This window comes from Olea europaea, chromosome 4 (assembly GCF_002742605.1).
Source record: "Olea europaea var. sylvestris chromosome 4, O_europaea_v1, whole genome shotgun sequence".
NCBI lineage: Eukaryota > Viridiplantae > Streptophyta > Magnoliopsida > Lamiales > Oleaceae > Olea > Olea europaea.
The window spans coordinates 17,393,712-17,419,436 of NC_036240.1; the positions used below are offsets into that span (position 1 = coordinate 17,393,712).

The 25,725-nt window shown below is 37.5% G+C and overlaps 3 protein-coding genes across 7 annotated transcripts; 1 reads left to right on the top strand and 2 right to left on the bottom strand.

Annotated features, from left to right (window-relative positions):
* Positions 1-304: 304 nt before the first annotated feature.
* On the bottom strand, positions 305-3,405 carry LOC111393847 ((R)-specific enoyl-CoA hydratase-like). Of its 5 annotated transcripts, none has more exons than XM_023019581.1 (4): positions 3,107-3,405; positions 1,143-1,518; positions 867-982; positions 305-772 (listed from the first exon to the last, which is right to left on the bottom strand). In XM_023019581.1, the coding sequence occupies exons 2-4, from the start codon at positions 1,401-1,403 to the stop codon at positions 673-675; spliced, it is 477 nt and encodes a 158-aa protein (XP_022875349.1). In that variant the 5' UTR covers positions 1,404-1,518; positions 3,107-3,405; the 3' UTR covers positions 305-672. The 5 variants fall into 5 exon arrangements, with proteins under 5 accessions (XP_022875349.1, XP_022875347.1, XP_022875348.1 ...); XM_023019579.1 differs by having other exon boundaries at positions 1,143-1,726; XM_023019580.1 differs by having other exon boundaries at positions 1,644-3,405.
* A 7,316-nt stretch (positions 3,406-10,721) lies between these two features.
* Positions 10,722-14,128, bottom strand: LOC111393107. The gene is made up of 3 exons (XM_023018504.1): positions 12,075-14,128; positions 10,908-11,994; positions 10,722-10,817 (listed from the first exon to the last, which is right to left on the bottom strand). The coding sequence occupies exons 1-3, from the start codon at positions 14,126-14,128 to the stop codon at positions 10,722-10,724; spliced, it is 3,237 nt and encodes a 1,078-aa protein (XP_022874272.1).
* Positions 14,129-15,575: 1,447 nt separating this feature from the next.
* Positions 15,576-21,609, top strand: LOC111393849 (P-loop NTPase domain-containing protein LPA1 homolog 1-like). The gene is made up of 7 exons (XM_023019583.1): positions 15,576-15,770; positions 15,895-16,061; positions 16,980-17,308; positions 19,216-19,297; positions 19,857-20,276; positions 20,384-21,124; positions 21,375-21,609. The coding sequence occupies exons 2-7, from the start codon at positions 15,903-15,905 to the stop codon at positions 21,525-21,527; spliced, it is 1,884 nt and encodes a 627-aa protein (XP_022875351.1). The 5' UTR covers positions 15,576-15,770; positions 15,895-15,902; the 3' UTR covers positions 21,528-21,609.
* The last annotated feature ends 4,116 nt before the right edge of the window (positions 21,610-25,725 follow it).

Genomic DNA, 25,725 nt, shown 5'->3' on the forward strand with positions numbered 1-25,725 from the left:
TTGATGTGAAATGTGTGGTTAAAAAATAAGAAAAAATTTTGGATTTGCGTGTAATATTATTTTATTAAAGAATATGTGGTTGAAATTATGTCAAAACACTATTGTAAAATTCATTTTCTCCAAAAAATGGGGATCAAACAAGGGTTAAATATGATTTGGATGGAAATTAAGAGTGTTGTTTTGCATACTGCTGAATATTTGGTACGGTGTCCCTAGTTGTTCATGCAATGCCATGGAAATATTGCAATATCTAATAATGCAGATTGACATGCATATAATCATAGCAATTTTCAAGTAACATTCCTCACTCGATAATATCAATTTATTTATGTGGATATGTCTTGAATAAATACATTTACTCAAAATTTCTCAAATATGACCATCAATATATACTCCCAACTATCTCAAGTAACTGAAGCAAATTATTCAATGCCACCTTGCTCGGGCATTCCTAGAAACTAGCCAATGATCCTTAATTTGTTTCCACGGCACACTTCCAATATCCATGTCCAATCAATCAACATGGATATATATGTTAATAACATCCAATGTATGATTTAACCAGGGAATAGGAGAGATTCCATTTAAATTGATTGATTGAAAAAATCAGCTAGGATAGTGGAGGTGCGACCTTGTTTTGAGCAGTCCAGTTGGTCAACATTGCGGCATTCCTCAAGTTCGTTTCATGGCCAGAGTAGGCAATATTGCTGTGGCCTCACCATCAATTACAAGAATTCCTCCATCTTTGTAGCATTTTGTAGTGAATTTCGCCCTAAAAAATCACAGATAAAATGCCAATGAATCAAATTAATGACTCCTGAGAAAGATGTAAAACTTTAGGATGATAAAGGAAGCACAGTACTAACATATATTTCTCTTTCATTTGTCTAATATTGCTTGCCTGAACTTCCCCATTGATCTCCTCCCCACAATAAACCGGTGACCGGAACTCCAAAGTTTGCTTCACATACACAGCCCCTGGCTACAAATTGCAATGAATAAATGTATGCTACACTTGCCTAGTAAAAAATCATGTCAACATATCAGAAAGATAACATTTCGTCAATGATTGACCTTACAATTAAGTGAAGTGTACAAATAACATTTTGGGTGTGACAAGGAAAGAACAGAAGATTACTTACGAAATGGGAAGCGATGATTCGGGGAAACAAAGAAGCCACGAGCATTCCAGGTACTGGAAGATCAGCAAAACCAGCATTTTTGGCACGTTCAAGATCAAAATGCAATGGATTGGAGTCATTTGTCAGCTTTGAATATTGGATAATGTCAAAATTCGAGAATATCCTGGCTTGCTTTAGAATGTGTCCGGTTTCGAGCACATTTTGAACCGACGATGAATAGAATCTAAAATTGGGAATGGAGCTCCACAAGAGACGCTTCATGAGTGTGTAATCAAGGCTTCTGATTTCTGATACTGAAGTGAAATTGATGATTAAATGGAGGTAGGGGCGGATCCAGGATTGGTCAGCTGGGGGCTTGTATAACTTTTTAAGAGAACTTCAACAGTACAAGAAAAACAATAAGGGGAAAAGCGGGCATAGTGAGCCTTACCCTTTAATATGCATATAAAATATGGAAAATGAAAAGACTACAAAAATATCATAAACATGTAATATAAAAACCTTGAACACTACTTAAATCAGAACTTGGGATCTTCAAAAACCAAATATTGAACTTGAAGTAGGAGTGTATCAACAGTTGAACACTACAAAACCATAAGAAAAAACTCATTATGAAATCATTTTCTTTTTCATTTTGCAAGCAAAAGAAGCATCAAGATGTCCATTATCAAACTTAGTGTAAACCAACTGGATATTCATATCTGTAGGCACACAAATAAACTATAACTGCTAGGTAATATGATTGAAAAAGGACAAAGAAAAGTAAGGACCATAAGTCGTACGACAAACAACAAGCATCACGAAAATTACAAACATTGATTCAAATATTTCTATTAGTTTTGTTTTGTCTTCTCTATGCTTGTTTCTTTGAACTTTGATTTTTAACGCAATAACCTGAGCAAAGTTAAGACTGCATATGAAGAAAGAACAAGAAAAAATGAAAATTTCAAACAAGAAACTACAGAAAAAGTTGAAAAACAAAAAGAAGATAAAAAAAACCCTGCATGAGGTAAAAAAGCATAACGAAATTACAAATTTAGCTATAAGAGAAATAGAACAAATATCGGTAAAAATTTTGCAAGTATAGTAAGAAAGTGCTACAATGTAGATACAAACACATAACTAAAGGCAGTATCACAGATGATTATAGCATTTTAAGATACCCAAAGTTACTGTTACTTATGTTGTCATGCTTATTAATTTTTGGACTAGCTTTTTATGTTTACTTAGCATATATACATATAAGAATCTCCTTCATTGGATCTGGATGACTAGTTTCTGGCACGAATTGCTGGAAATTTAGCAAAAGATCACAAGCCTGACCTAGTAGCTTAGAGAAATCAATGTTATTTATATTCAGTGTTAGAACTTTGACGTTGGAATCTGACTTTATTATATGAATATTCTCTAACTCAGTGAGAGTTGAACATACAACCAGGGGACTCTAAAACTTGTAAACATGAAAAATCGTGCTTATTTACTGATATCCAGGTACTTTTTAATTCTGAACACCCAGTAGATGAAATAAGCTACTAAGAAATGGCAAAAACAAAACGAATGATGATTTTTATATGCTAAAAATGTTGAATCTTTCTCGAAAATGGGCATGACTCTCTAATGCCTCATACAAGTTTCAAGCTTAAACTCCTACCATTTCCATTCAATCTGATCCATATGAAACCAATTTGAAATAAAAATTAATAACATGACCTAAAACTAAGTATAAGAAAAACACGTAACTTCAACAGATGAATAGAATTATTCGGAAAGAATTCAAATAACAAAAAGTGTACTTTTTTTTCAGTGGGAAGTGAACCGCTTTAGGTTTTTACTAAAGAGTATCAGATTACAACTCAAGGAAAACCAGAATTTCAATCAATTCAGAACACAAGACCAAAATTTCAATCAGTACAGCAAACCAAAAACCAATTCAAAACCCTCAATTACCAACAAAGTCATCACACCTTTGCAGCCAGAAATCTTCAATAATTGCTCAATGAACTACTGATCCACAAGGTTATCATTCACGGCTAGTGTTGGTGGAGCTGGTGAGGTTCGCGGCAAACTTCTCTGAGGCAATATGTCGAACAGTCAAAGTGCAACTAAGAAGAAAATAATCCAAGACGTTCCGCTTCGGGAGGGAAATTCATTTGCCCGACTGAATTTTGATCCAGGCCCAGTCTTGCCTAATTACAAACAGTTAAGGCCCAATCCAGTTAATTTTACTCAGCTTAATATGTTGTAAGAAGTGGAAATTACATAAATTCAGGTACTTAAAGATCACAGTTCAATAGTCTGGAATGAAGTTTTATTGTGCACAAATCATGTCCTTATATATTAAAATCCTAATTCATTTCATTTCATATTCCTCTCTCGCTCAAACACACCCTTGCCTCTCTCCCTCCCGTCTGTACCATTCCGGCAATCATTTTCCGTTGTTGCCACCCGTAGTCATCGCCGACTAGGAGCTCGGCGGCCAAATATCTCCACCCAATTCTCCAAACTCCAATAATTTCATTAGCGTCGCTGGGTGAAGAATCGCCGTCGAGAAGATGTGATGCGCCATTGCCTTTCAGACCGAAGATGACAACCAATTTTGCAGAACGTTGAACGACGATTTGCTGCAAGAATAGTGACCAGTTGCATTCCCGAACATTGAACGGTAAAAGTCATAGATGTTGATGGTGTTGGTGGTGGACCGGTGGTGGATGATGTTGATGGTGGTGCGGTGGATTTAGGGTGGATTTGGGGGTATTGGCGAGTCTGTGATGAGTTGGTGTGATCTACTTGCGATGGTATGTGTGGTGGTGTTGCTGGTACTGTGTACAATACCTTTTGGCAGTGTTGAAGCTATGGTGGTGGTGGTGGTGGTGGTGCGGTGGTGCGGTGGTGGTGATGGTTGTATGATGTTGATGTTGTAGTGCTAGCGATGGTGTGAGGGCGATGTTGGTGGCGAGTGATGGTGGTTTGTGACAAATTATTTGGTTATCTGTGATCAAAAAATTTTATAACTTGTAATTTAAAAATAATTTGTGACCAAATCTGTGACGGACAAGTAAACTGTGAGCTAAAAATTTGATTACTTGTGACTTAAAAATAATATGTAACCAACTAATTTGAAAATTTGTGACCGATAAAAAAAAATTGTAACGTATAATATTTTTTATCTGTGACTGGTAAAAAAATTTGTGACCAATTAATTTCGTAATATGTGACATTATGACCTTTAAATACTTATCTGTGACTATGAATCGTATATATGTGATTTTAATATACTTGATTAATAAAATATTCTTAATTAATTAACAGAAACCTTATTTTTGCATTTTAGAACTTTGGGCCTAATATTTGAAGTAATCATACTTAAAGCCTGGTTTATGATTTTTTTTCCCCTTGTAAGAATGCATTAAGCTCAAACAATTAATTTGATCCTATTAAAACGTAACTAGTGACAATCTTGTGAGGAGATGTTAAAAGATACAATACATTGATTAAATAACGAAATACAGATAGAGACAATATATAAAATTTGAACTACTCTTAATAAAGTTAACATTTTTTATTAATATTTTATAATTTATAATTTTTTTTTTAAATTGACCTTTTAGAATAGAACATCGAATCATAAGAGAGAAAAATTTATAGGTAAGAAGATAAGTATCACCAACTTCATAACTAAGAATAAAAGTTTCAAATTTCAAAAATCAAATATTTAATAAAAATTATTTATGATTTAATTAATTAATTATATATTTTATTAATTAAATATATTAAGGCCACAGATCTTACAATTTGGTCACAAATTCACGATCTTGTTAGTCACGTATTATTCTTCGATTACAAATAAATTTTTTTATATGTGACAAATTATTTTACGAATTAAAAAAAATTATAAATCACAATTTGTTCATCGGTCACAAATCAAAAATTTATAAGTTACAATTTAATTATCGATCACAACTTATTATATAGTCATAAATTGTCAAATTATCGATCACAAAGTAACAATTTTTTAGGTTGTATATTATTTTTTGTCACACTTTATCTTTTTTATTGATCACGTATTATTTATTGGTAACGAATTAACCAATTTAATGGTCACTTTCAGCCAAATAATTTGTGATCACCACCAATACTTACAACCACCATCTTACCGCCCTACCCACAATCACTATTAGACCACTATCGTTGCTACCATGGCCACCGTCGTCGCAGCCAAATCCATCCCCACCAACTCTCAATCCACACCATTAGCAGCCTCAATCCACTGCTGTCGCCAAAATCACCACCACTACTTCCCGTTTCCCGATAGCAACACCATTGTGACCATTACCCACCACCACACCGCACACAACACTGTCGTCAAACACAACCATCGCCAAAGCCACACCCACTACCGCTTGACAACTGATCAACATCATTGACACAACTCGAGCCACCACCACGTCGACATTACCATTGCACACAACACACCTACCCACAGCACCACCACCACCTAAACATCGCACTGCACCGCATACAGCACCACAAACACACACCCAAATCGTACCACACCACACAAAGCAATACAAACGTGCATCCTCACCAAATTCAATCACCACCACCCGCGCACAGCAGCGCCCGCATCATCTTCGTAGTGGCGCTGCCACTTCAGAGCGACAAAGCTCTATGGCCGCGTCTTGAGCGCAATGGTGGTGGCGTCTTCCTGAGAGCGACGCCGTCGACAGAGAGGGAGGATAGAGTGTGGTGAGAAAGATGAGAATAGGGAGAAGAAAGGGAAGAAGAAAATGAATTAGGGTTTGGAATGAAGTAGAGTATATTAATTAATTTATATGTGCGTGTGTATTAATTAATAAAACATATGATTTTTGAATGATAAAACATCCAATCTAATTTTAGAATTTTGAATTTTTAAAGTAGGTGTGGTGTAATTTTCACATATTATAAATCTTAATAGGTAAACAGTAGATCATCGTGTATGGACTTTTAGCCATTGATTGGTATCAATTAAAATCTAAATTTTAATTTAAGTCAAATCAACAATTCGTTTCAATCACATATTTTATGGGTTTCACGACTTTTCAACTACGCATTTCATTAATTTCTATCAAAATTTACTAAAAATCTAGTTTCAATTCCCATCAAACAAGGATTTAGTTTATCTCAACTCGCTCGACATGTCTAGTGGAATATTCTCCACCAATGAACAGTAGAAGATGTTACGATATAGACTTGAATTGGAGGGGGAAATTTTTGGAAATGGGACCACATAGGTACAGGCCAATTTATTATAGAATATTAGAATCTATATGAATCTTTTTCTAGTGGACGGGAGAGAGGAAGAACTGAAATATTTCTCAACTGACTTTAGAGAGTTGGACCAAGATACAATTACTTTTTCTTTTCATTTTTTTTTAATCCTAAATTGCCTTTTGAAAAATACAGTGTGAAGCAAGGTATAATTTGTTTAGCCCCTATTTGATATGGATTAAAATTAGACTTTTAGTAAATTTTGATAAAAATTATTGAAATGTGTGACTAAAAAGTTGTGAATTTCATAAAATGTATGATTAAAATTAATTGTTGACTTTGACTTGAATTAAAATCTTAATTTTAATTTCTACCAAACAGGGTTAATCTATTAATAGAATCTTTAATGAAAATTATTATTTGTTTAAATTTTTGAAAGAAAAAAAGTACAAAATTGTAATTTCCTAATGACGACGATGTAATTAATAATTTTTTTCTTTAAATTCACACCCATTTCAGCATATTTTGCTGTTAAATTCCCCCATTTTTAGAGCTCCTGATCAAATAATATATATTCAAAATATTTCATTCATATTCGATATCGGGTTATTCTAGAGGCACATAAAGGGAGATATAAGGACACTGAACACTCGACACCCCTTATTGGAGGGGCACAGGCACCCCTCCAATAGGGGGGCGCTTGGCCAATGGACACCATTATGTAGGAGGTTATGTACTTCTAGAATAATTCTTCGATACCTTGCTTTAAGCATTGGGAGATGTCCTTTTTCTTTTGCTTTCTCTTTTATTCTTTTTTTATTTGAAACAAACACGTTAAAGCATTATGGGACTTTAAATTATTACACTTCTATCAAGAGTCTACCTACATAGAAGACACATCATTTTTTGACAAATAACGCGCAAGTTTTTAGAATAATATTGTGACAGATTCCTTTAGGGATGACAATAAAATTTGTTGTACTTGATATCTATGGGAGCACCGCTCCAAACTAGGTGGGAATTTCTCGCTTAATCGAGTATAGAGGATGGTGTTGTTGCCTTGAGACAGGGAGTAGGAGGGGTACGAAAAACATGGTACCCAACTCGTTACCTATCTCGTTTATAATTCATTTCAAAAAATAAATTTTCTATCCCAAAAAAAAATTTAAAAATCATCATTTTCTATAGGAAATATGATTTTTTCTACCATTTGAGAAAAAAATTAACAATTTCACATGTTTAAAACATTTTAAAAAATTAAAATTAAAAAAAAAATCAATAGACTTATTGGAGTGTTCCATTGGCGTGCACCCATTTGGAATTGAACATAAGAATTCCGCGCTAGTCAAATTGCAACCAATCCTATTTTTAATGAGTGTACCAATAATAAACAAAGTGGATATCTTCCCTGAAAGATGTTCGATTCCTCTCTCCGAGGGTTTCGAAAATAAATGGCACGATAAACGAGGTAGACCCTACGGGCTACCTCCAGCGACGGAGCCAGCACCCGGCGAGGGGGCGCGGCCGCGCGTGTTGGACTCCGCCGAACTTTCAGTCGCCAGGCGCCAGTTGCGATGGAAGAAAGGAGAGGATCGGAATGAGTGAAGAAGATGACTGTTGCACTGCCTGTTGGTATGGATTGGGTCTAACTTTTTTTTTTCTTTTTTTTTTTTTATTTTAGTTTTTCCATTTTTGGGTCAAAGAGCGGGCGTCAGTTGCAGTGGAAGAAAGGAGAGGATTGGAAAGAGTGAAGAAGATGACTGGTGCACTGCCTGTTGGTTTGGGTCTAACTTTTTTTTTCTTTTCTTTTTTTTTTTCCAATTTTTGGTCAAAGAGGGATGGGCCTTTAAAAAAAAAGGCCCAATTAATGGCCCTAGTCCTTGGACGGCTGGATTGGAATCTCTAGACCATGGATATATTTCCACCAAAACCAAATGACCAATCCACAATTGAAATGAAGTTAAGGCAGTGGCGGACTAACGTTGGTGAAGATGAGCAGAGGCAATACGCACACTGTGGTCTATGACGAGTGACGATAATCAACGAGGAGCAAGTGGTGTGGACTGTTCTTGTGTGGTGGATAGTAGACTGGTGGTCGACCGATTTCTTGGTGACTAGTGAGCGCCATTTTCCCTGTCGGCTACTAGGCTATATTTCTCTGTTTGTCCTTTTTTTTTTTTTATAGTTTTTGTTCTGTGAGTTATAATTAGTTTTTGCATGAGTTATAATTTATGGTTAATGATTAATGATTTGTGATTTGGGAATTTAGATTTAGGAAATTAGGGATAAGTGACAAAATTAATGGAGAAAATGGTTGAGTCAACGGTTGTGATTCACTAAATTTATCTTGTTTGTGTGTGTGCATATGTTTGTAGTTTGTACACAAGGGAATAGAGGAAAAGTAAATGAAATGCTATTACATCGTGGAGTCAACGGGAATTTAGATTTAGGAATCTATATTTTTTAATAAACGACATCACTATTACGATCGTTGAGTCAACGATCAATGGTTAATGGTTGACGTCCGCCCTAGCTGACTTTCAGCCCTGGATTCGCCACTGGCTACCTGTCACGGACTTGCTAATTTCCTCCAAGCACCGTGCGGCCTTAGTGTCTTCAACTTCCGCCCCCGCGGTTATTACACTAAGTCAGCCTCCCGATTGGCGTTGATGTCTTAGAAAGGCACTAAGTAGAACACTTTAAGAAAGGGACAATGAAGGAACACAAGAGCTTACAAAGAAGGCTTTGTATTGAATAAGGGTACTCTTTATAACTTCACTCTCTTGATCCTTCAAATGAATCCTACCAACCTATTTATAGTAATAGCCTCCTCAAATGGATGGTTAAGATCTTTTCTATCCAACGGTCTAGATTACACATCTAGAATTATCTATACAAATATCTACATTAAAATATCTATGGACTAAACTAGGATGATCTAGAATAATCCACCAAGTGAGGGGCTTGTAGGCTTCTAGAATGTCCCACCATATTCTAGCAATCTTCATGCACTTGTAGGAGTCTAGAATATTCCGGTTAGCCCCAAGTCGTCAACATTTTAAATTTCTCGATCTTCTTGTGCCAAAATCGAGCGAGTCGTGACATCCTCCCCTGCCTATTTGGGCGACGCCTTCGTCGCCGCGTAATGCTTTAGTTTGTCTTCGAACTGCCACAAGTCTTCTTGACTTTCCCACGTTGCTTCGGACTCGGGCAATCCCTTCCACTTTATCAAAAATTGTTGGCAAGGAGGCACTCCACGCCTTCGAACAATGCGATCTGCTAGAACCTCATCAACCTCCTTGTCAAATGACTTAGTCACAATCGGAGGTGCCCGTTGTGACTCCCCTCGGCTAGGGTCTTCCATGTTTTCATGATATGGCTTCAACATGCTCACATGGAAGACGGGATGAATCTTTAAAGTGCTAGGTAGGTCAAGGCGATAAGATACCTTGCCAACCTTAGCTATCACCGGGAACGACCCTTCATATCTCCGTACCAAGCCTTTGTGCACACTTCGGTATGCCTTGAATTGTTGAGGTAATATTTTCACAAGGACTTGGTCGCCAACTTTAAATTCCAAAGGCCGTCTCTTCTTATCGGCCCACTTCTTCATGCGCCTCCGGACTTTGTTTAAACAAGATCGTGCTAAGTCGGCATACTCTTCCCATGACTTAGCCATTTTGTATGCCCCGGGGCTTTTCCCTCCGTCAATAGAAGTGGACAAAGTGTGGGGTGTTAGTGGTTGTTGTCCTGTCACCAACTCGAATGGACTTCTCCCCGTGGCTTCACTCCTTTGTAAATTGTAGGAAAATTGTGCAATATCCAGGAGCTTGGCCCAATCTCTCTGATTGGCACTCACAAAGTGCCGGAGATAGCACTCCAACAAAGCATTCACCCTTTTTGTTTGTCCATCCGTCTGAGGGTGAAAGCTTGTAGAGAAGTGTAGGTCCGAGCCTAGGAGTTTGAACAACTCCGTCCATAGCCGACCCGTGAATCGGGGATCACGATCACTTATTATGCTCCGCGGTAACCCCCAATACTTCACAACATTCTTGAAGAATAGCCTTGCGGCTTCCTTCGCTGTGCAATCCTTGGTGACAGGAATGAAGGTGCCATAAGATCAACCACCACCATTATTGACCCAAACCCTTCGGATTTAGGCAGGGCACTAATGAAGTCCATGGTGATAGAGTCCTATGGACGCTCCGGGACTGGTAGAGGCTCCAACAAACCCGCTGGTGACCTTGTTTCCACCTTGTCTTGTTGGCACACAAGACAAGTCTTTACATAGAGCACCACCATGTCTTTCATTTGCGGCCAATAGTAAGCTCATTCAAGTAGTGTCAATGTGCGTTTCTGCCCTGGATGACCAGCCCATTTTGTATCATGGCACTCCTTGATGATATCTCGCCACAAATTGTTCCACTTAGGAACATAGATACGCTGCCCCGTAGTGTAGAGTAAGCCGTCCTCGACCTAAAACCGTCGCGTCTTTCCTTCTTGGGCAGCTTTTACCAACTCCTTAGCCAAGGGATCATGATCCATGCCTTCCCGAATCAAATCAAGCAACGTCCCTTTGGCTTGGCTTATGGCTGCAAGCTCCGCCTTCCTGCTTAACGCATAGGCTACAACATTCACCTTCCCCGGCTTGTATTCCATCACATAGTCAAACTCCGCTAAGTAATCTTGCCAACGTGCTTGCTTGGGAGTCAGCTTCTTTTGTGATTGGAAATAACTAGTAGCGACATTATCCGTCTTGATGATGAATTTTGAGCCCAACAAGTAATGACGCCACACTCGTAGGCAATGAACAATAGCCGTCATCTCCTTTTCTTGCACCGTATACCGACGCTCAGTGTCGTTGAGCTTACGACTTTCAAAAGCAATAGGATGCCTTTCTTGCATTAGGACACCCCCGATAGCAAAGTCTGAGGCATCTGTTTGTACTTCAAAGGTCTTGGTGAAATTCGACAATGCCAAGACCGGTTCCTCCATCACGGCCGCCTTCAAATCATCAAAGGCCGTTTGACATTTCTCGGACCAATCCCATGTCTTATTCTTTTTCAATAGGTCCGTTAGTGGGGCTGCCCTCACCGAGTAGCCTTGGATGAACCGCCGATAATAATTAACTAGACCAAGGAAAGAACGAAGTTCGGTTACCTTGGTTGGTGCTTCCCGCTCCTTGATTGCTTTTACTTTTGCCTCATCCATCTTCAAGCGCCCGTGGCCAATGATATGTCCAAGGAAGTGCACCTCCTCCTTGGCAAAGGAACATTTCTCCTTTTTGATGTATAGCTCATTCTCCCGCAATGTTTGGAACACCGTTCGGAGATGTTTTGCGTGATCCTCCAAGTTATCGCTATAGATGACAATGTCATCCAAGTATACCACCACGAACTTGTCCAAGTAAGGTTGGAAAATCCTATTCATCAATGTGCAAAATGTGGCCGGGGCGTTGGTTAAGCCAAAAGGCATTACCAACCATTCGAATGAGCCATATCGAGTGATGCATGTTGTCTTAGGCTCATCCCCTTCTGCAATCTGTACTTGGTAATATCCCTTTTGTAGATCCACCTTTGTGTAATATTTTGCACTACCAAGTCTATCAAATAAATCAGCAATCAAAAGAATAGGATACTTGTTTTTAATGTTACCTTGTTGAGTGCACGGTAATCTACACACATGCGTAACGATCCATCATGCTTCTTTTGAAACAAGACCGGAGCGCCATAAGGTGCCTTCGAAGGTCGTATCCTCCCTGTGTCAAGCAACTCCGTCAATTGCTTTCGAAGTTCTTCCAGCTCCGGCGGTGCCATCCGATAGGGTGCCATGGATGGTGGTTTGGCACCCGATTCCAACTCAATCTTATGATCCACCTCCCTCCTAGGTGGTAATTTCTTGGGTAACTCCGGCGGCATCACGTCCTTATTTTCTTCAAGGACATTCTTGATGACTTCGGGCACACTATCGTCACCCACAACTTCCTCAACTTGGTCCTCCATTTTTAAGGCTGCCAAATACGTCGCCTCTCCTTTCTTTAGCCCTTTTGCTAGTTGCATGGCCGAAAGCTGCCCTATTGCTTTCGTCTTAGCTACCGTAGGAACCATGCATGGAGAACCCCTCTCCAAGATGCAAACCGAGCCAAAGGAAGGCATAGGAATAGCATTGACCTTCCTCATGAAATCCAACCCGAGAACCAAGCGAAAATCATCCATTGTAGCCACCGAAAAATCCACTTGGCCATGCCAAGTGCCTAATTGAATTTCCACTCCTCGAACTATGCCACCAAGGGGCGTGGATGGAGAATTCACAGCTTTCATAAGACCACCACCTTTGGTGATTGTGAAGCCCAACCTTCTAGCCTCATCTTCAGTAATGAAGTTGTTGGTAGCTCCCGTATCCACCATTGCTAGTGCGGGCCGACTATTTACTTGAGCTTCCACATACATTAATTCTCGTTCATTATTAGAAGCCGAGACGACCTTAGCATTGAGAGCGTTAAGAAGTTGCAATGAACTAAAATGTTCCGTCCTTTGATCTTGGCGAGAGGATGAATCCCGTTCCTCTGCCATAGCCGCCAATGTGCCAAGTTTAGGGCAATCACGCATTAAATGTGACCCCTTGCACACGAAGCATCCACTTTGAGAACCCGTCGAGACCTTCTTCTTTTCCTCATAATTTTTTCGCGAGAGGGAAGGTTTGTAAGTGTTACCACCTTTGAAGAATGATGACTTATGGTAATCTTTCTTCTCTCCCCCGCCTTTAGCCGAGTTACTCTTAAAGCTTTTAGAAGATTTTGATGAATCCGTGCTCCTTTGGAACTCGGTTAAAGATTCGGCCACCACAATAGTCTCGTCTACTGTCTTCACTCCCCGACGTTGAAGTTCTTGCTTCGCCCAATTTTGCAATCCGTCGGTAAAGTGAAACAATAGATCTTCATCTGACATGCTCGGGATTTGAAACACAAGGGTAGTAAACTCTTTGACATAATCACGAATAGTGCCCTTATGTTTCAACTCCCTAAGCTTTTTACGGGCCTCATATACTACATTTTCGGGATAAAATTGGCGTTTCAATTCCTTCTTGAAATCATCCCAATTATCTATCCTACAAGCACCCTTTTCTATGTCGGCGTGCTTATGTCGCCACCATAGAGCCGCGGTGTCCGTAAGATACATAGTCGAAGTACGTACCTTAATAGCTTCATCCAAAATGTTCACGCCCTCAAAATATATTTTCAATCGCCATAGGAAATCATCTAGCTCTTTTGCATCTCGCTTTTCATCGAACTCCCTAGGCTTTGGATAGTCGATCCTTGGAGCCGCTAGCATCGTGCTAGTACCCGCACTGGTTGACGCCTTCTTACAAGCGTCTAGGCCACTTTGCATATCCGCGCAAAGCTTGTTCACTTGGTCTTGGATCGCTTTGACAGCATCCATGACCTTAACCTCCAACCTCGTATATTCTTCCCTTAAAGCGCCTTGGTCTTCCTTGAGATCATCAAGTTGTTCCAAGGTGTGAGCTTCAAGGGTTGAGAGTGAATTCTCCACTACTTCAATGCGTTCCCCCATATTGAGAAATACTTCCTCAAGAGATCCACCGGTAGGGGCTGGTGGTCGGCTCTTACTTCGAGTTTGTCGAGTTTTCTTACTCGTGGTTTGGGGTTCGACCTCTCGACCCCGCTCATCATGTTCTACTTCCGAAATGCCGGATCTCACAACATCTTTTTCCGCCATGCCAACGATAGTAAGTGAGCAAACCTGGCTCTGATACCAACTGTCACGAACTTGCTAATTTCCTCCAAGCACCGTGCGGCCTTAGTGTCTTCAACTTCCGCCCCCGCGATTATTACACTAAGTCAGCCTCCCGATTGGCGTTGATGTCTTAGAAAGGCACTAAGTAGAACACTTTAAGAAAGGGACAATGAAGGAACACAAGAGCTTACAAAGAAGGCTTTGTATTGAATAAGGGTACTCTTTACAACTTCACTCTCTTGATCCTTCAAATGAATCCTACCAACCTATTTATAGTAGTAGCCTCCTCAAATGGATGGCTAGGATCTTTTCTATCCAACGGTCTAGATTACACATCTAGAATTATCTATACAAATATCTACATTAAAATATCTATGAACTAAATTAGGATGATCTAGAATAATCCACCAAGTGAGGGGCTTGTAGGCTTCTAGAATGTCCCACCATATTCTAGCAATCTTCATGCACTTGTAGGAGTCTAGAATATTCCGGTTAGCCCCAAGTCGTCAACATTTTAAATTTTTTGATCTTCTTATGCCAAGATCGAGCGAGTCGTGACATACCGCTGTCTTGCCCCATCTTAATTGGGTATAGAAGCGGGACAAAAAGACAAAAATATTTGACTGAAGATGGATAAGAATGGCCGCCGTAACCGTGTTGCCATGCCTATATTTTAATTTTTCGTTTTTATTCAAAAATGTATTTGCACGCGAGTCCTTATTCCCCGTGTCGTATTCAGTCGGATTGTGGCGGCCTACAAAATAAATTGTCCCATGAATCTTTTCTCTTTTCCTTTCGCATGGGCCCATAAAATATTTGCCGACCAATAAAATAATATCAACCACAAGGGCTTCATTTATTTTTTTTTTGGTTTTATATTGTTAAGTTTGAATAGACGTAACAATAAATCAATATTTTTTGGGTTTCCCCTAAATTAGATTTGTAACATGTAAACAAGACTTTTTCCACATAACTATATGTATATATATTTTTTATTTTATGAGATATTTGANCTAAATTAGATTTGTAACATGTAAACAAGACTTTTTCCACATAACTATATGTATATATATTTTTTATTTTATGAGATATTTGACTATTTTAGTTTAATATGTACTTAAATTGAACTGAAATTAAAAGTTTTAAGATCTGAAAATTATAAAAAATATTGATTGAGGACTTAAGTGCTCTAAATAGTAATATTAGTAGGAGAACCCTTTAATAATTTCTTAATTAGCCTTTTCAATGTTTTTACTTCTTAATATTAATATGACCCCCGACCAAAGATAAGTGGTCAAACAAAGTAATTGATACCATGTTTTTTCGAAATTACTAAACTTGCCATCATTCTCATAAGTAATTATCCTCCAAATTAGGCCCCAAAATCGTCATTTCAATTAGCCTCGTCCTTGTTTAGAGACCGGGGGTGCGGGGGGGCTGACTACTTTTTCGTGGAGGCATAGAAGCTGCGATGCGTGGAAGCGGGTGGCGGTGCAAATGGCCAGATCGCCTCGGAACAATCTTATCCTCCTCCTTTCCATAGTTCCTCATTTTCATCGATTTCTCTACAATTATTACTAAAACTCTATCTGGATAGCTCTATTCTGGAGACTGTCTTCTACAGGTGCGATTTTCTACCTGCATTTTGATAATAAGAATTGATTTTGGATTTCAGATTTGAATCATGAATGATTATGAATTGGATGATGAGTTTATTTTGTTTTTGCATGTTCGGTTGGTTGAATTAGGTGGAAGAATGGCGGTGGCGGAGGGGATGGGTGTGGCGAAGCTGTTGTACATAATCGTGGTAGAGGATGATGCGGAAACGGAGAAGGATACTTCGTTTCGATACACGCGTTCCGTTCTACAGAGCACTTTGCAACTCATGGGATGCAAGGCTCGTCACGCCTTTAAGGTCTTTTTTCCCCTCCTTATTGCATAAAAAGATATTTTAAATCTTCTTTCCAAATTTAACAAACTTACAGAATAGCGTCTCTCTTTGTCCACATGCGTCGCCTGAAAACTACAGACAGAGTGTGTGCTCGCATATGTGCAGATACTTGCGTATGATTGTCCATATTTGTGGGCGTGAGTGAAATGAATAATCAGATTAAGAAATGACCTAAGGAATTTGATATACATTTTTTTCCTGAAATCAGGAATTTGAGATCTTTGATTGAACAGAGAATCTTGGTTGTAGTGTTGACATGATGTTCTTATTTACGACGCGTTATGCACTTCTTTTTTAGTTATAACGTGTTAAGAATTACCAAAATGGACCAGTCCTCAAAATGTGTTATGGATGGATGTGATGTCCATTATATTTCTTGTGGTTATGACCATTGGTATATTCGGCGGATCTGACATTCCATATATCAATTGTACATGTATCATTGATATGATTGCTTTAGTATTTATGAATTAATAATATGGCTTAGCAATTGGAATTGTAGTGATTTGCATTCAAAAAATTGATGTCTTCATTGGCCAAGTCAATGAACATATAAAAACCTATAACGCTTAATATGCTATTATTGGCATGGTTCTGGATTTTCATGAGTCAGAGTTTTGGTGATCCAATCCTAATGAAGATGCTTTGTAATATATAGAATTAGGAAATATGCTCTGAATTCATGTGACCAATCTACATATATGTTGGAGCACGTCAAAATGCCTGCATTTAAAATCATGCTTTGGTTTCAAATTAAGTCCAGGTGTCTTTGTTATTTTTCCTTCTTTTGTAATTTCCTTTTTAAGTCTGTTTTTTGGCACATGTTTTGGTAATCCATCAATGATCTTTCTGACGTTATCCTGAAATTCCTGTTTTATACAGATTAGCCGGAGAATATTTGAAATGGTGAGAAGTGAATGCCTGGCAGATAAGTTGGTTTCAACATGTGAAGAAGTCTCACAGCAGGATGCTAAAATATATACCCAGAGGGAGGTAGAGTATTATGCTGACACCTGCTTGGATAAAGCAGATCTTGTTGATCATTTAGTTTCAGAGGAAGAAAAGAATAAGAGCAAACCGTTTGAGTTGTACAAAATACGCACCACTGCAGTTATCAGGAGAAAAAATTTCCTAGATGTTGCTTCTGAAGCTCTTGCAGAGTACAAGTATGTGGGCCCAGATCAAAGGGCTGATTTGGCTATGGCTTGCAGGTACTGTCAGCGTCTTGTTCTCATTTTGAATTGAGTTTGACTTTAATCTGGACATTAAACGCTCTTAATCTGAAAAGGAACATCTTTCTGTCTAACTTATAGGATCAAATTGTTGTTTTCTTGTTGTAGTTTATCTTTTAACTGTAGTTGTATTTCCAGCACAAGCTTGATGAGAAATTGAGTGACAATTTAATGTTGATTAAACTCATCACTTATAGCGAATTAATAGGAGGGGTTCACGCTGGACTTGTTCTGACTTCTGACATACCCTCGAGTTTGCTGACAAGAGTCAATAGCGCGGCAACGCTAAGAATTGTTTTTTCTGATGCTCTGTGTGAATTTCCTATACTAATATCATGTCTTATTTTATCCTTACTTGAGGAGAGTGCTGGGTATTCATGTCAAAAACTTTGGAACAACTAATCTGTAAATATGAATGCCTTCTTTTTCAGCATTCTAGGCCGTGATTTAAGACAAAACAAATCAGATACCTTATGAGTTCTGCGCAAGTAATTTTAAAGGCCAGTAAGTATAAAAGAACTAATGAAACTTTTTCTATTTTTAATTTTTTTCCCAAAATATATTTGGGAGTTCGGCGTTGAACCATAACTCGACTGTTGATTAAAAAATTTGTACGAAGTGGGGGATGTGTAGCAAACTTGCCTCCAAAGGTACAAAAGAGGAAGAAAGAGAACTTGCATAAAATTATAAACTTGGTATTTCTACTGAAATTATATAGAACTCCGTAGAAATCATAATGTTGAGGGTACCATTCTGATTACAAAAATATCTGACACACAGTATCAGAGAGCTAGAATGGCCCAAGAGATCAAAACATTTCAAAATAAATGACAAATACACCCATATAACAAGCACGTAGGAGCAACCTATATGAACAAAAGGAGCAACCTATATGAACAAAAACCCACATATGCCAACTAAATGATGCAACCTATGGACACGAACGTAAACAAGTGTTGCCTAAAAAACAACCAAAACCGAAAGCAAAATTAAGGAGCACCAATTGGTTATTATGCTGCGTATCTGTCCTAAAAATGCGGACAATATGGAACAACCATTAGCAAAATGCACAAAACAAAGGTCAAAGAATACAAATTGGCCAAAGCCAGTTTTCTAAGGGATCTTCCGCCTGCGACTTATTCACTATAGATATCGTAGGTAGGATCATCATCTGAGGTATGCCTAAAGTACTTGTGATGGATTCCAGAACGTAAACAAGTGTTGCCTAAAAAACAACCAAAACCGAAAGCAAAATTAAGGAGCACCAATTGGTTATTATGCTGCGTATCTCTCCTAAAAATGCGGACAATATGGAACAACCATAGCAAAATGCACAAAACAAAGGTCAAAGAATACAAATTGGCCAAAGCCAGTTTTCTAAGGGATCTTCCGCCTGCGACTTATTCACTATAGATATCGTAGGTAGGATCATCATCTGAGGTATGCCTAAAGTACTTGTGATGGATTCCTTATCAGAGTTTCTTGTGGAACTAATGACTGTTATTGAAAAGGTTATTATTTACTAACGCATGTTCTTTTTAAGGTTGTTCCTTCATTTGATCTTTTTGAAGAACTTATATAGTTATTCTCGTGGTATGATTCAGCTTGCTTTATTATGAATTGAACGGATGCATACATGTACCCAAAAAAAGGAAAAGGGAAAAGCAAAATGATAGGTTCTTGTTATTTACAAAGTGTGAATTCTCTTACGGAGAATGTGTTCTACTTTTTGACTTGTGAGAATTTGTCACTTGCACTTTCCGAATTCCAACATCACTTTGTTGTTGCAATCTGTTTCTTGGTACTTGTTACATACTGTGTGGAGGTTGGTTTTGTGCTTTATTCTTTTATTGCTACTTTTGCATGATGTTATGTGATTATTTCAGAATCCGAGAACGAAAGGAATCTGTTACTGTACTATTGTGCGGCACAAGTGGCTGTGGCAAATCTACTTTGTCTGCTTTGCTTGTAAGTTTCTCCGTCTGTCGCTGATTTCCCATTTTTGTTGTATCTGGTTTCTGGAGTTTTGTCTATTATAACAATTAAATTTTGTGGTTTTGGTCTATGAGTTTTTGGTTTGTTGCAGTTGTGAACACGGGTGTCAAGATTATGATTGCATTGGTGATCTTTTAATACAGTATATATTTGCATTTATTTGTTATGCACTATATATGGCAAGTTCTTTCAATTGTTTCAATGCTGGTTTAGGTTTAGTTGGCTATTTCTTTGCTTTAGTATATGTAACAATTCAACTAAGAGATCAAGGCATCAAGGCACGGTAACATTGCATTTTATCTCAGTTGTAAAATGTTAGTTTCAAAATGTGGTAAATGAGTTTGATTAGTATTTGTTACTTTTTTAAAAACGATCTATTCCACCGTGATGATGCATCCCTACCCAAATAACATGGTTGTATTCCTTGCAATAGACGTGGCAATGATATAAAATTTTGGTGATATGTAGCAGTAATCCCCTTTAAGTCCATGTCCAAAAAAAAATTTAGTTTGAGTCTTTATTGTTTTTGTAGGGTAGCAGGTTGGGTATTACAACTGTATTATCTACTGACTCAATCAGGCATATGATGAGGAGCTTTGTAGATGAAAAACAAAATCCACTATTGTGGGCTTCAACTTACCACGCAGGAGAATATTTAGATCCTGTAGCTGTTGCAGAAGCTAAGGCCAAAAGGAAAGAAAAGAAATTAACCGGTGTTTCAACCTCTTCACTAGCTAGGACTGATGTATCTGATGGTTCTACAGTTGGAAAATCACCAATTGACGCATGTTCCACCACTGTTGGTTTGATCAGTCCAAAGCAGATGGCAATTGAAGGTTTTAAAGCGCAAAGTGAGATGGTAATTGACAGTCTTGATCGGTTGATTACTGCATGGGAAGAACGGAAAGAATCAGTGGTGGTGGAGGGCGTTCATTTAAGTCTCAATTTTGTGGTAAAAATCAATATGGCCTTACATTTGAGAAACTTTTACATCAAATATTAAGTATCTTTCACCGCACATTATCAGCTTTTTAGTCTTAATTCAATTTTCCCATGCAGATGGGGCTTATGAAAAAACATCCTTCAATCATACCTTTCATGATTTATATTTCGAATGAGGAGAAACACCTGGAAAGATTTGCAGTCCGTGCTAAGTACATGACTTTAGATCCTGCTAAAAACAAGTATGTTAAATATATACGAAACATCAGAACAATTCAAGAATATCTCTGCAACCGAGCTGATAAGCATTTGGTGCCAAAAATAAACAACACAAATGTTGATAAAAGTGTGGCAGCCATTCATGCAACAGTTTTTAGCTGCCTAAGGAGGCGTGAGGCAGGAGACCAGCTGTATGATCCGATCACAAACAGAGTTACTGTTGTTGATGAGGAGTACAGAAATCAGCGTGCTGCCAATTCCTTGAGTTCCAAGGGAATGTTTCAGTTGATCCAAAGGAAAGGTTCTAGCCGGCATTTGATGGCACTTTTGAATGACGATGGATCTGTGGCTAAGGCTTGGCCAGTTAACATAATTGATGAAAATGGCAAGCCAATTGTGGGCCGGCCTATTGAGAACGGAGTAGGAACACCTGCCTATGGACCATTGCAGATAGATAGAGCTGAATCTGTCAACTTGCAGTTCGGTAACTTTGGGATCAGTGCTTGGCCCAGTGATACTGGGGGTACTAGTCATGCCAGTAGTGTGGATGAGTCAAAGGGTTACCAGACTGACAATGGTAGTAAATATTATTCGTCCTGCTGCAGTTCACCAAGGTTCTCAGAAGGGCATGCAAAGGAGGTGGGTTTTAATCAATGATTTGTCTTTATAGTGGAGAAGTTAGAAAATCCGTTTTCTTGTTTATTATATCTTAAGCAACAGATGGAATTATAATGATTGGATACCAGCCCGGGTTAAATGGAAGTTTCAATCAACTTCTAAAATCACGTCATATTGCAGCTCTGATCAGTCTTTTTGTATTAATTTATTTTATCTGCGTTTTTTCTAAATTTTTCTCCTTTTAACTTTTTGGTCTCCCTGTTTTTTGCAGCTCAAGGAAGAAAACTCAGTGCATGGTAGTGATGAAGATGTTGATGAACCGCCTGAGATAGACAGTGATGAGGATCTTAGTGATGGGCGAAAACAGAACCAAGAAGAGGTAAGGATTTGTCATCAGTTTATTCAAAAAATTCACAAAACGTAGCATTCATGATTTTTTTTCCATCTTGAACGAAGTGGAGTAAATTCTTCTCTTGGTATGAGAATGTTTTGATTAGCAGATACATATGAGATTCTATGAAGTACCTTTTAGTTTGAATGTCGTAGCTCCCAGGTAAATGGCGATGCAAAACTTGCAAGTTGCTTCTGCCCATGGCTGATATGTTGGGAATTCTCTGTTAACGTCATTAATGGGGATAAGTACCAACAAAATCTTGACCTTTTCATGAGAACCAAAAGTGAACCATTATCGGATGCATTGTCTGGTGCTTTTCCATATCACCGCAGATTGAAAACCGAGAGCAGAATGCCACATCATGGCAATACCAGGTTGAGAAAACGTTCTCATAGCATTCCAGCCCTGGGGAAGCATGGGTCACTAATAAATGTTCCGATGGTTAAAGAAGCGGTTCCTAGTGATCAAGCAGTTTTTTGAGTTTCTCGTCTTTCCCTTCATGTTCTTTTTGTAGCTTTGCAGCAATCACCTTGTGGTGTATAGAATTACTTGGATAGATGAGTTTCTGGATATGGATGGCCCCTGAGTTTTGTTGTGTCCATAAATTTCGATTTTTATTCCTAGCTAGGTATTACAATTAATTGGGCCAATCAGTCAGTCCCCAGGCAGGGTTGTACTCTTATGTGGACCGGATCTGATTAATTCGGTTTTCAGTACGCGAGAATGGTAATCATAAGGAGAATTACCTAGTTGAAAGTTGAAAGTTGAAATGATTCCCAGCCACATACATTGGACCAGTATGGTAACATATTTACTCGGGAACCCTTTTTTAATATGTTGACTTTGTGGCACTATTTCATAATTTAATCGAAGAAATTCTGGAATTGAGATAAGATTTCACGCACAAAATTTGATTAAACTACCACTCATATGGAAGGAAAATGTAAAATAACGAGGAATTCACATTCAAGTTTAGAAGCACGACATAGATGGACAAAAACATGAATTCAGGGCCTAGTTGAAAAATTGGAAATTGGGTGAAATAGACTCTTTCACAATACACTTTGCATTTTTAGCCTTTGACCGGAATAAAAATTTTAAAATAAATATATTAATTCCAAATTAATAAATTACCTAAATTACCCTCCCTCAACATAACAGAAAATTTCCCTTCCCCCTTTCCCAAATTGTTTGCAACCCTTCCGATCATTCTCTTCTCTATCCAATGCCACCATCGTCTCTTCCCATTTGGAACGCCACCACTCCAGAATCCTTCGTCATCTCCTTCTATTCTGTCATATCTTCTTCATCTAACCAGGTAGTTCTAACTACCACCGTCGTGAATATCATCAACTCAAACAATCACTGTTGCGAACAGACATTCAAGTAACCAATGTTTTGAACTTTAGAACCCCTTTTTTCTTGTACATAAGATTTGCTTTGCTTCTATGTCTGTATGTGATGTTTTCCTTCATATAAAGCAATGACTGCAATTTTTTACTTTGTCTTTTGAGGACGTAGCGATTTGATTTGTTTACGTAGTGAAAAGCAATATACATTCTTGAAAATCTTTCACCTACTGGGATGTGTAGTATGGCAGAAGTGTGTAAGAATTTGAGAGAAAAGTGTAAAAGTGATCATTTATAGAAGAATATATGAATCAAAAATGGGAAAGACTAGTTGGTGGTGCTTCATATACAGAATAGGAATGCCAGAATGATTCAAGAATAACTGGTGGTCCTACAATGTACAAAAGCCCATTTCAGAGTTTTTTCATGTTTTATTATTAATCTTGTTCTGAATGGATGAAAGATGGAGGTGGGAGATAGCAAGTCGAGAAGTTCAAAACAAGAAAAGTCAATCATGTCTTGCTATATGGCTCTTGAAATCAGAAAATTTTAGTTCCCAACTCAAGTGTATAATCGCGAGGTAATTTTCTCGATGTGTGTATGATTGTTTGACTCTTTAAAACTAGCTAATATTGTGTGCCAAGCATACGACTTAATATTTTAAAGGGCGGAATGGGCATATTGATTTATCTTCATGTTATGATGCTAAAGTTTGCTATGATTCCAAAGCTGACAACTTTGTGGCACGTCTTCTTTTGTAGTTTTCTTTGTGTTCTAAACAGTGATTTGCACCTCTATTTTTTATGATCAAATGATTAAGAAATGCCACAATCTTATGAAGTTCCAATAAATTTTGTAGTCATTCGATGCAAGGAAAGTAGATGATAGAGGAAAATATAGAATGTAATAAATTAAGGCCACCAACAGTTGATACTCCTACAAATGTTCTTCATATTTCTGATTGTTTAGATGATCTTAAGCCATATGATCTTATTGAGATTCAGTGGAGAAAAGAGAAAGAGTTTCTATGACATATTTTTACATCATAACATTTATTTTCCTTGAAAGAAAATAAAGACTTTTAAACCACAAATTTAAGTCAATTGTCAGCCTAAAAATCCTTTTCAGTTCCATGAGAAATCTCTTGAAAGTATTTCACAATGAGACATCCCAAATGTAACCATTAATGAAACATTGATTTCTTATGAAAATATCACAGGTTGGTGGTTCAAAGTTGTTGGACATCTGGAATTATACAATGGCCATGAAGTTAATTGTATGTGTCATATTAATGGTAAGATTATCATAGCAATCTTTATTTTCTGGTACACCGTATTGAATACTAAGCCAGTAAACCCCTAGTTCAACCTCATTTTTCGAGAAAGGATTTTGTAAACATTTTTCTAGTGTTTTGATGTTTAGGAGAGATTAGACCTTTTCGGGATTTCAATATTTTTTTGTCACTCTGTGATTCTTTTATGTCTTAGCTTTCTCTTCGATAACTGATATTCTAGTTTAATTATTCAGAGGTTTACATGTTTTAGTGGATTAGATCCTTGGTTAACTTTGCCGTTGGTACTATGATACTGCCATTTTGTTTTTATGTTTATTTAGATTTATCTTTTGTTTTTGCTAATTTGAAGGTTGTGGTTTGTCTTTGATGCAGTAAATTAAGAATGAAGGCTCGCAGTTTAGAAGTAGAAAATGTTGTTACTTTTGCTTATACATTTTCATGCCATTATTTTAAAAAAATCTAGCAATGCAGAAGTGATCTTATCCTTTATAAATATGATGTTTATTGTATTGTGTTAGAAAAATGATGAAGTTCTGTATCTCTATTCATATTTGGCAAAAGTGAAGTTGTTTCTAAGATATATCAGGTGGCAATAGGCAACTTCATTATGCATGCAGGGGAAAATGATACCATGCCGTTTACGTGGTTTTGAAAACGGCACCCTACCATTTTAATGAGATTAACATGAATAAATTATCATTTTCACTCCAATACTTTCCACATTAGTTAACAAAACTTTCAAAATGAAAATTCAACAACCAGACAACTTGCTTTTTACTTTTTAGTTATTGTCATCCACAAATTATAATTTTTATTTACAGTTATTAGAGTTTGAGTTAATTTTGTACTTAGTGTAGTGTAGTTACTCAAGAAACAAGTGTGTTGTTACTCACACATGTTCAAACATAGGAAATAATTGATTTCATTTTTTTTTATAAAGATACGTGTGAACATAAAGTGAAACGGACAAAGATTTAGTTGAAATGACACCCAGCTATTTAAAATGACAACATGTCGTATGGGTTTACAATATCTCGATTTCATTCCAAATGCAACGAAAACTTGCATTCCTTTATTTTCATGTGAATACAGGTGAAAATAAAGAGAAATAGACATGATATTAGAAGAAATGACACTTAGTCGTTTTGAAATGACAAGAAAGACTTTTACAAGTTAAAAAAGCTAATTTATTGAGTATCTTAACTCATAATAAAATATAACGGAATTTGAGTTCCTTATCATCTTTTGCAGTAAAGTCTAGTGTAATTTTCTCACAATTTGGGTCTCGATTTCACTACTAAACAAATATTGGAATATGCTATGTTTTGTATACCTAAACGGCAGTCATACTTTTAAAATGATAACGTGCTTTGGGTAACAGGTTCTCGATTTCATTTGTACATTACAGTGCTATGTTTTTGTAAACTCTGCCTCCTAAATGGCACTCCTACGTATAAAACGATAACATGCCGTTTTATGTTAGGAAGTCTCGATTTCACTCCAAAATTAGTAAAACAATGTTTGGAATATCATCCAAGACTATAAATGTTGAAAAATTAAACGACAACCACACATTTAAACCATA

What these genes read in the sequence shown, in the direction of transcription:
- LOC111393847 (XM_023019581.1), bottom strand. Translation starts at nt 1,403, where the DNA reads ATGAAGCGTCTCTTGTGGAGCTCCATTCCCAATTTTAGATTCTATTCA. An exon ending in GAATCATCGCTTCCCATTTC is followed by an intron (nt 983 to 1,142) that starts GTAAGTAATCTT and finishes TGCAATTTGTAG; the next exon opens with CCAGGGGCTGTGTATGTGAA. An exon ending in CAAATGAAAGAGAAATATAT is followed by an intron (nt 773 to 866) that starts GTTAGTACTGTG and finishes GTGATTTTTTAG; the next exon opens with GGCGAAATTCACTACAAAAT.
- LOC111393107 (XM_023018504.1), bottom strand. Translation starts at nt 14,128, where the DNA reads ATGGCGGAAAAAGATGTTGTGAGATCCGGCATTTCGGAAGTAGAACAT. An exon ending in CATGATGGATCGTTACGCAT is followed by an intron (nt 11,995 to 12,074) that starts GTGTGTAGATTA and finishes TTTATTTGATAG; the next exon opens with ACTTGGTAGTGCAAAATATT. An exon ending in ATCCCTTGGCTAAGGAGTTG is followed by an intron (nt 10,818 to 10,907) that starts GTAAAAGCTGCC and finishes TATGTTCCTAAG; the next exon opens with TGGAACAATTTGTGGCGAGA.
- LOC111393849 (XM_023019583.1), top strand. Translation starts at nt 15,903, where the DNA reads ATGGCGGTGGCGGAGGGGATGGGTGTGGCGAAGCTGTTGTACATAATC. An exon ending in AGGCTCGTCACGCCTTTAAG is followed by an intron (nt 16,062 to 16,979) that starts GTCTTTTTTCCC and finishes TGTTTTATACAG; the next exon opens with ATTAGCCGGAGAATATTTGA. An exon ending in CTACTTTGTCTGCTTTGCTT is followed by an intron (nt 19,298 to 19,856) that starts GTAAGTTTCTCC and finishes TTGTTTTTGTAG; the next exon opens with GGTAGCAGGTTGGGTATTAC.